Source organism: Magnolia sinica, chromosome 12, assembly GCF_029962835.1.
Source record: "Magnolia sinica isolate HGM2019 chromosome 12, MsV1, whole genome shotgun sequence".
Taxonomy (NCBI): domain Eukaryota; kingdom Viridiplantae; phylum Streptophyta; class Magnoliopsida; order Magnoliales; family Magnoliaceae; genus Magnolia; species Magnolia sinica.
The window spans coordinates 19,108,401-19,118,938 of NC_080584.1; the positions used below are offsets into that span (position 1 = coordinate 19,108,401).

The 10,538-nt window shown below is 39.1% G+C and overlaps 1 protein-coding gene across 1 annotated transcript; it reads left to right on the forward strand.

Moving 5' to 3' along the window:
* The first annotated feature begins 1,457 nt into the window (after nt 1-1,457).
* On the forward strand, nt 1,458-10,219 carry LOC131221054 (metal tolerance protein 10-like). The gene is made up of 6 exons (XM_058216144.1): nt 1,458-1,669; nt 1,798-1,910; nt 4,516-4,761; nt 5,879-5,959; nt 8,764-8,994; nt 9,730-10,219. The coding sequence occupies exons 1-6, from the start codon at nt 1,504-1,506 to the stop codon at nt 10,072-10,074; spliced, it is 1,182 nt and encodes a 393-aa protein (XP_058072127.1). The 5' UTR covers nt 1,458-1,503; the 3' UTR covers nt 10,075-10,219.
* Nucleotides 10,220-10,538: the final 319 nt, after the last annotated feature.

Consider the following 10,538-nt stretch of genomic DNA (forward strand, 5'->3'; position numbering starts at 1 on the left):
GAGGAACCGGACTGCGTACTGAGTAAATAATGTGGGGCCGACTGTCACTTATGCATTTTATCTACTCCATCTATCCATTTTAACAGTTAATTTTAGGGCTTGGGGTGAAAAATAAACATATCCAAAGCTCTAAGTGGACCATTCCACAGGAAACCGTGTGAATTAAATGTTCACCGTTGATAATTTCTTGAAAGTTACGTAAGTTTTGGATCAAGCTGATATTTGTGATTTCCCTACATCCATCTCAATGGCATCTTATGAATAGGTTGGATGACAAATAGATATCATCCTAGGCCCTAGGAAGGTTTCAACAGTGGAAATCACTGCTCCCACTGTTTCCTATAGTATGGTCCACTTGAGCTCTTTAATTTTATAAATGAGTTGAAGAAACGGATGAACGGCCATACATTGACAGTGGGGGACGCGGATGGCTTACCCTTCCGGAACGGGCAGCAGCTTTGAATGGCAACTGTGATGTATGAGTCTTATCCACACCGTCCATCCATTTTTTTTCCTATTATTTTAGGGTATAAACTTAAAAATGAGACAGATCCAAGGCTAAGTGGGCCATACAACGAGGATTAAACTCTTACCGTTGAAAACTTCTTGGGGCCACAAGTTTTGGATGGAGCTGATATTTGTATTTTCTCTTCATCCAGGTTTATGTAACTTATGAATAGGTTGGATGACAAATAAACATCACAGTGGGCCCTAGAAAAGTTTCAATGGTGAGTATCATTATCACCGCTGCTTCCTATGGTGTGGTCCACTTGAGCCTTTGATCTGTTTATTCTAAAGCTTTTGATATAAACTGATACGAAAAAAATGAATGAACGGTTTGGATAAGACCCATACATCACGGTGGCCACTCAAAGCTGCTGCCCATTTCCTGCAGGAGAAGGGCGACGGTGCCCAATTGAGTTTACTCAGTACGCAGTCCGATTTCGGGACCCGAATAGACGGATGCAGCGTGCAACGTAAGCGAGACGCATGGGACATTTAAACATTGAAGGGAGATCATACTGCAGGTTACGGAGAACCAAGCTACGGTAGAACCAACTCTATACTGTACACGTGGCATCATCATATATCAATCTTATCCGTACACCTAGTGGGACCCATCATGAATAGACTATTTTTCAAAAATAACAACGTTAGATAAATCTTAGCCGCAATTCATGTAAACCATTAACTATTTTTGTTTGACACCGTTCAGTTGCAGGCCACTGGTCAGTAAATAAGGAATCATTTGATGGATGTTTCTTGATAAAAAAAACTTTCAATCCACACTATGAGAACTAAATTGACGGTTCTAATAGGCAATTCAGCTTGCCACGTGTGCTATTGAAAGATGCTTATAATATATTCAGTGCTAGTGTATCTACCATATTAGACTCACTTGAAAAGAAGAATAACTTTTTTCTTTTCCTTTCCTTCTACAAAAGAGGAAAGGAGAGCTGTTGATGTTTCAAAACAAACGCTTGGAAGAGAGGTGAGGAGGTTATGGATCTACGGACAGATTCATCTGATTATAGAGTAGAGCTTCTCTCTCCAACCCCAGATGGAGAGACCATATGCACGTCTGATGAGTCATCATGGCGTCTCAATCTCAATGGTTTTCAACTACCGGAGAGGCCTAAAGACCCTTCTTTCATTTTGAGAACTCTAAGTCCGTTCTCTCTCTCTCTCTCTCTCTCTCTCTCTCTCTCTCTCTCTCTCTCTCTCATCTTAATGTTAGATAGAACGCTGATTTCTCAAAGCTAGCAATGTCACTTTTTTGTTGTTTAATTATCACAGGAAGAAAAGGAAAGGTTGCACAATATTACAAGAGGCAGGAGAAGCTTCTAGAAGGATTCAATGAAATGGAGACCTTCACTGAGTTGGGTTGCTTGCCTGGAGCTCTTACTGAGGTTTCTTTGCTTCTACTCTTCTTTTTTTTTTTCATGGGTTGTACTTCTTATCCTATCTCTTTTCCATTTTACTTTTTTGATGAATTGATTGCTTAAAGCCAAAGAAAAACTGATAGTTCCATTGGATTAAGAAATGGGTTTCTCTTGTTTCATTTCAATTTTCATGGGTGGGCCAATTTCTTTGTAATTTTCAATGAATTTGATTACTAGCCATAGAAAGACTGATTTAGTATAGTTATAGTAGTTAAGATATACTAACAAAACACATTTACAACTTTGAGTTTGCTGGTCACAGGCATATGATTTCTAAGTTATATTTATAGCAACAAAAGTTTAATCCCTGATGAATAGTCTGAGGCAATATTCTTGTCATTTATATCATAGTTCTAAAACTTAGTGGGTCCGAAACTCAGCCAAGTCAACTCAACTCATCCAGATTACAATTTGAGTCTCTTGACAACCTGCTGGACTGCCCTACTGGATTGAGACTAGACAAATCTTGTGAAGTTGACTCGAATCGATTTGGCATTATTCAACATGATTCGACCATTGCTCCACTAAGTGCAATTTTGTATTCTCTTTGATATTTTAATACTTCTTAAATTTCCAAGAAATTTAAGATCTCTCGCCCTTAAATATTATAAATTTGATTCCTACAATACCAAGTTAAAGTCAATTAAAAAATCAATTGTGTTTATGAGTTGACCTAAACCAGCTAGACATTGAAGCCAGTTGGGTTTTTTGAACTATGGTTTTCATTGTGTAAAGAACCCAATAAAAATGAGAATAGATTATTCAAGTGTTTTTCTTCTTCTTCTTCTATTTACCGTAGTAAGGCTTTATTTGATCGTAAAGCTAAGATGTGACATTATCTTATGGTAAAACTCTATCATCATGCATCTTCAAGTGTCATAATATGCCACGTTCAACCTTATAAATGGCCTACATATATACATTGTCATATATGTCAAATTGTCACATTTACTACCTTGCATCGTTTAAGTATCCCACATGTGCCAAATATGCAATTATACATTCTCAATCACTACACGTGCACCATATGTGCAGAGTTTTTAATGTGCACATATGCTACATGTCCCAAAGAATCTCTACTTATTACAGGTGATTGAAGAATACTATGAGAACAACTAGTCTTGGACAACATGACACAGCTAGCCAAGACTAACATAAACCTAACTTAAATAGGCTATCAAGGATTAAACTTTTGCTACTACTAAACAAGCCTTTAAGGTTAAAATTTTATATTTTGATAGAATGTAGGCTTGCATGACAGCTTAAATGTATTGTGTGGCTCCCACAGTAAGATACTGCCCATCTTAGAGATCCAGGTCATTCATCAAGTAGGCAGCCCTATAAACATGCATGAACCCGAAAGATTTGGGTGCGATTATTAAGATGATGTCCTTTGGACAAGATTGTTTCTACTGGTGGGGCCATTATTTGTTGATCCAAACCATTGATACGATTGGCCACATTGTGGAATGGGATTGTTTCACTAGTTTTCAAAATTAGAAGATCCTAGTGGTACAACCATTGGGCTTTTCTCTGTTGAATGTTGAAAATTGCTTTACCTTCTCCTTCATCATACATTTCAAACCTCTAATCAAAAGGTTTGGATCTGCTAACCTGGGAAAAATTTTTGGGGGAAAAAATCCATAGTGGGTTCCATCAAAAGGATAGTGTGGACCCCTAAACCATGGGCTTCACTTATGTGAACTGTAGTTTAAAACCCAACAATAGTTAAATTTGGTATAAATACTATAAAATACCAAAACATTATAGTATTGTACAGCTTGCGAGTTAAGAGCATCTCCTCACCGCTGAGGTGTCGCTAGGTTTGATTCCCCTCTGCTCTTTAATTTTAATAAAAAGCCCCAGATTGACAAGAGTTGCCGCGAGTCACATCAAGTCGAACAGTTAGTGAGTTGACTCGGTGAGTCTTCCCGAGTCAGGGAACAAATTCACCATGAAGATCAAAGTTGCCCATTCCCCTCTGCTCTTTAATTTTAATAAAAACCCAGATCAGAAAGAGTCACAGTGAATCACATCAAGTCAACTGAGTTAGCGATTTGACTCAGCGAGTCTTACTGAATCAGCAAACACATTAACCATGCAGATCCAAGTCGCAGATTCCCCCTTGCTGCTCTCTAATTTTATTTTATTTTATTTTATTTATTAATTTTTTTTTTTTTTTTTAAAGAATTGACTAGAGTAATCATGAGTTGCATCAAGTCCACCGAGTTAGCGAGTTGATTTGGCGAGTCTTCCCGAGTCAGGGCCTAGTCATGCTCAGAACCAAGTTTCATTATAGCTTGGCTTGAAATCTCTCTTATCTCTAATAGCTCAGCAAGAACTCTCTCCAATTCAATTTAACTCAGCTGAGTGGAGTCAGCGAGTTGTAGGACTGTGCTCAAGGGTCATGCGCTTTCTTCTCCCTTGTTTTGTTGAATCTTTCTATGAGTGGTTGGCTCCCATTGTATAGATAAATTAATTAATTCCTAGTTATAATCGAATAATAACTGATATTTCACTTAATTAAGAGATATATTTCTCATCTTCTTTCTTATTTTATTCCTTTGCATAGGATGACTCGAAGAAGCTTGCAAAGAGTGAAACACTGGCCATTCGCATCTCTAACGCGGCTAATCTAGTCCTTTTTGTGGCTAAAGTCTATGCTTCTTTGGAGAGCAGATCTCTGGCTGTGATTGCATCAACGCTGGACTCTCTATTGGATCTTTTATCAGGTTTTATTCTATGGTTTACTTCATATGCCATGCAGAAGCCGAACCAGTATCGGTATCCAGTTGGGAAGAAGCGAATGCAGCCAGTGGTGAGTCACTTACAAGGTTGAACAATGTCGCATTTAGAATATACACTGAAACTCAGTGGATAATAAGTACCCTGTGTATTATCTAGTGTACCTACATGATTAAAAGACTCAACAACTTGGATTGATTCATTCAGCCCTGAGTCGATTTGAGACATGCTTGAGTCGGGGCTGAATCGGCCAGACTTGCCCGAGTCGGGGGTGACTTGGGGGAAATGACTTGTGGTATTGAACTGGATCGGGTCCAACTGAGAGTCTGGGTCAACTTGTTCAAGTCCCATCAGACTTGGACGAGTCCTAAAACCGTGCGTGCCTACTATTGAGTGATCCAAAGCATGAAATTGGTGGGCCATCTCTTGGTTTGGCCATAATAGCCTAATTGCATTGCGCATAGAATTTTCTAAATTGTGGGATTGACAAATTAATTTTGGATTATCATTGTGAGCAATGATGGGCTGTTCAAGATGTTGATCATAGGAGGGATAGTTTGGATCAATGGATGGATGTCTGATTGGATGTTAGAGATAGTTTATACACCAAATCTGGATGTAATTCTCTCAGTCACATGATCTGAGTCTACCCTACAGAGTGAATGATCTAGTGTGTAAGCTATTATCCAATCAGCCTGCAGGCCAGTTGATCTAAACTGTGCTATTGATGAGCCAACTTATGTATTCGCCATCATGTTAATATGGGGTTGATAGCTTGCTTTTGGACTTCAGCAAATATAATGCGCAGTGGCCCATTCAAGGTCTCAACCATCAATTGGACGATCCAGATTGATGGCCATGTGCAGCATTGGACGGTAGAGACATTCTATGCACACCGTGCAAGCCTTTTACAAACTTCATATAAGATGAAATTTTGATCTTATTTTTGTAAACAATACATTTAGACTGGATCTATGGGCCATCTCTACTTTCTGATCAGTCGACATATAAGATCCTATCCGTTCAATTGATCGGTCACCTCTTGGATGGGCCATCGCCTGAAATTGTGCATTATTATTGGATTACTTTTTTTCTATATTTTCTCTAAAAGGATTTTAGTGTTAATAAATTGGGTTAATCCAATCCTTCCATCAGCAAGTAAATTGAAATTATTGCGACTTAATCTGCAGGGCATCATTGTTTTTGCTTCAGTAATGGCGACTCTGGGATTCCAAATACTACTTGAGTCTGTTCGAGAACTCATTTCAAGGGTAAGTATATTTGTTTTTTCTTCTTTTTCTTAATTAAGTAAAAATTTACTTTTCTATAATTTTGTCAAATATGCATCTTATCACACTTCAAAACTCTAAAAATCGACATGAATCGATCTTCGGCTGCGTTGGGTCAACTCAAAAGCCTCGATCAACCTTTCACTTGATTTGACTAAGTGTTTACTAAATTAAGAACTTTGCTGAGCCCACATGCGTGTAGCTGACAAATGCAATATCTAAGCCGTCCATGCAGTGGGTCTAAACCAGTAGATGTTCTTACCCAAAAATAAATCTAATCCATTCTGCAGGGTCACAACATCAGAAATAATTAAATTCGATGACACTTTGATGATGATGATGACAATGATGACAATTTTGTTTCATAAACTGTGGGACATATGATAAATGGACAGCTAATTCCTAGGCAAGAGCATCTACTGGACCCGCTCTAATGAATGGATTAGATCTCAACCAGTGTGTCAATGCTGATACATGTGCTTCATGTATATGAGTCACCTTGTGCACCATATAGGCTGAGAAATGCCCTTCTATTAAATGTATATTTAGAATAGTTATGAATATTTAAAATAGTGGTATCGATTAAAGAATTAAAATGGAAACATTAAACAAATGGACGGTTACTGGTACTCTCGGTGGCTATATGTGTTTGGCCAACTTGTTGATCTAACTAGCCTGATTTTGGGCCGACCACATGAGACCTTCCTGATGAACAGAAGAAATCATGCACACATGAATCAATTGATATAATGGAATATTTTCCTGTGACCTTATGGGTCTGTGGTAGACTCACAAGAGTTTCAACACGAGGTCATGGGTTTGAGCACCCATTGTGGTGTGAATGCACGGACATTTGTGGGGTGTGTCAGTGCATGTGACAAAAAAAACCTATGTAAAAGTCGATTATGTTGCGCATACGGGAGTTTTATACTCTCATTGCCGGTCCCAATCAGGAATAAAGGATGGTTGTGTTAGTTCGGCAGTCAGCGTCAAACATACACCATAACGTTCATCATGAATCCGAATAAGATGTTCCAAAACTCATGCTAAGGCATTATGAAAGTATAGCCCTTGATAGAGTGGAAGTGATGGAATATGATTCATGCAGGAGAGTAATTTGGATAAGGCTTAGATGAGGATGATTATGATGATAAATTCCATATTGGGTCACATGAGAGTCTGTCCACATGTCTACTTGAATAAGAAGTGATAATTAAACATAGGTCATGTGGTACATGTGTATGAGATTCAAAACCATTCATCAGGTGGGCCTGACCTCATCAGTCCTCAGTTTGCATTCATTAACTGTCCTCCCATCAACAGCCAGGATTACCTGATTCAGCATGATTTTTGGTGGAAACTCCCTCCATGGGAGGGCCCAACAGATGAAAGGTCCTGACCTGGATGTTCCCTTCTTCTTTTTAGTTATCAACATTATCAAGTCCACTCAATTCAGAATTGTATAAGGTTCTAAAGTTGTGTAGAATGATATAGAGTTGTGTAAAAATCTCTAGAAGCGTCTAGAAAACTCTAGTGAGGCCTTGTATGGGAAAGCATGGAACATTTTAGATAAGTTTAGATATTTTTTGGCTGTTGGATGAATGTCATGTGCCAAAATCCTAACCATACATGTATAGCTAATAGATTCTTCATAATTCTATATAAGGAGGGATTCTCATTTATAAAGCAACCAAAAGTTATAGTTTTGAGTGTTCTTCCATGCACTTGTATCTCTTGCTTCTAGCGAAATTTAATACTTAGCACATCGGGGTGTGCACTTGGTAAAGGGCGACTTGTTCGTGATGAGACTGTGAGATAAGTGCTAGACAGTCTATGCTTGAGGAAGCACTTAGGTCGTGGCATTTGGCTAAACCATGCATTCAATTGCAACCCATAGAGCGCTAAGATAGTCTAGAAATTGTGGTACTTTTTTATTTGTTTGCATTTTACATTGAGAATTGGTGTACACCTGAAGTATGAGTGGAATCCCAAAACATTTCAAAACCAGATCTGAAAATTCCATTTTGAGAGGCGTGTTTGGATTCCCATCCATCATTGTATTCTAAAATGATTGTGTACTGTATAGTGTGGGCATTGGTGTGGGGCTAACATAGAACAATAATATGATTCTTAGATCTAGTAAACCCTAGTTCGTTTAATGTAACATATTTTCTATACATTTTGTGTGTGTGTGTGTGTGTGTGTGAGAGAGAGAGAGAGAGAGAGAGAGAGAGAGCCGTCATTGTATTGATAGCTGCTTCTTTATTATTAATATTATTTTACCTTTGATTATAGCGGATTGGTGTGAATCCGTGGACCTACGGAGAGGGAACCATGCAAATCTCTTTGCTGTGGTTTGCATATTTTTCTTTTTTCTTTCCTTTTGATCGATATTGCTCTCTGTAGTTGAGAGGGGATCTCTTCTCTTAGAGCACCACAAAGTCGTGGGTGTGGGGCAGTATTTCCACCTATCGTGGCCTACCTGCAACATAAACAAGATGTTAATCAAGTGTGTCTCACGACATATATAGTTGCCTTTTTTCCTAAATCAGGATGATCTGATAATCAGGTGGGCGATACAAGTACAAACCAATGGATAAAAGGAGAAAAAGTAACTCATGGTCCCTGATTGATTTACATGTGTGGCCTACTTGATGATCGAATTAGTTTGATTTGTAGACAAGGAATCTATACAGTAGATGGTTAGAGATGCTTCAAGTTTCAAAATTTTCCTCTTTTTTTCCCATTATAACAATGTTTTTATTTATTGTTTTCATTTATCGCAGACTCGCCCTATAATGGATCCCGTGAAGGAAAAATGGACAATTGGGATCATGGTTTCAGTCACAATAGTGAAGTTCGTGCTCATGATTTATTGTCGACAGTTCAAAAATGAGATCGTAAGAGCCTACGCTCTGGATCACTTCTTCGATGTCATCACCAATTCAACAGGTCTAGTCACAACGGTCCTAGCAGTCAGATACTATTGGTGGATGGATCCTGCTGGCGCCATACTGGTAAGTTCATAAAAGCATTCATAGTTCTTGTAGGTTGGGGCCTATCATGAACATTCCCAGACCCAAAAATCAATTGGTTACTAGCAAATATGTTTCCCTAATATATTCTCCATGGAGGCTAGGAAAATCAAGCTTGGCCTGTTTATAGTGTGAGTGTCCCTCCATCCTTATCTAGTATATTCCCAAGTGGAGTTTTACCCCGCACATGGGGGGGCTGTTAAAGTCCCTTGATATACATTAATACACCATCCTCTGTAGGCTCGAGCTTTTAGAGGATGGTGCATCAATGTATATGAATGGACTTTAACAGGCCGCACGTCCAGTGTGGACCACTGGGCAGAGAACTGAAACTGAGTATTTATTTCACAGACGTATGGCCCACATAACGAGCATATCATTCTGATTTTCAGGTCAGGGCACAAGCATGGTTGACCGTCCACTTAATGGGCCATTTTAAGTTAATAAGATAGAGATTTTGGTTAAAGACTCGAACAAATCCCATGCAATTCGTCCGAGTTGACTTGGACTTGGTCAGAACCGATCTGGTTGTTACCACATGGATGACTCGCTGTTGACTCGGCCGAGTCATAATCTGACTCAAGACCAGATGAGTTGATCTGAGTTGCCGAGTCTTGAAACCATCTCACATCTTCCAAGTTGAACCTGGTTTTATTAACCATGATTCATCAATCTAAAATGTAAAGCTAAGGATGCTCTGATGGAATGCTGATGCAGATAGCTCTATACACAATGGGCACATGGGCCAGGACGGTGGTCGAGAACGTATGGTCACTGATAGGGAGATCAGCACCGCCGGATTTCTTGACCAAGATGACATACCTCATTTGGAACCACCATGAACAGATCAAGCACATCGACACCGTTAGAGCGTATGCTTTCGGTTCACAGTACTTTGTAGAGGTGGACATAGTCTTACCTGGGGACATGCCCCTGAGTGAGGCACATAACATCGGTGAGACCCTCCAAGAGAAGATTGAACAACTTCCCGAAGTCGAGCGGGCCTTTGTACACGTCGATTTCGAATCTAGTCACAGCCCAGAACACAAACAGAAGGCCTGATGGCATCAGAGATCACCATGCATGATGGGGACAAGGAAATCTGTATTTTTATTGTTGTTTTTAATTTTTGGACATTAGAGATGAGTCTTTATTATTATGGATTAATTTTCTACAATAACTTAATAATCAGTACTTAGAATTTGAAGTTTGTTTTCCATTGCATGGAGAAACCTAGATCTCTTAGCCTTCATGAGACTACTGATCTGGGTGAAACAGGCTCCATTATTGGTGAACGACAGCCCACTCATCCTCAAAGCTAATCCAAAACCTTGATAGACTAGAATGTAAGAAATGGATTAGAGAAGCGATGGGACATTTTGTTAGATTGATTAGAATGTCGCGACAACCTGGAAGACTGTTGTGAAATATTTCAGTTGGTGGAAGAGCGGAGTAGACCAAACACATGTTATGTAGCTGTAAAAATGTTGATGGGGTAACCCTTGATGCAGTGGGTGCCTTAGGGG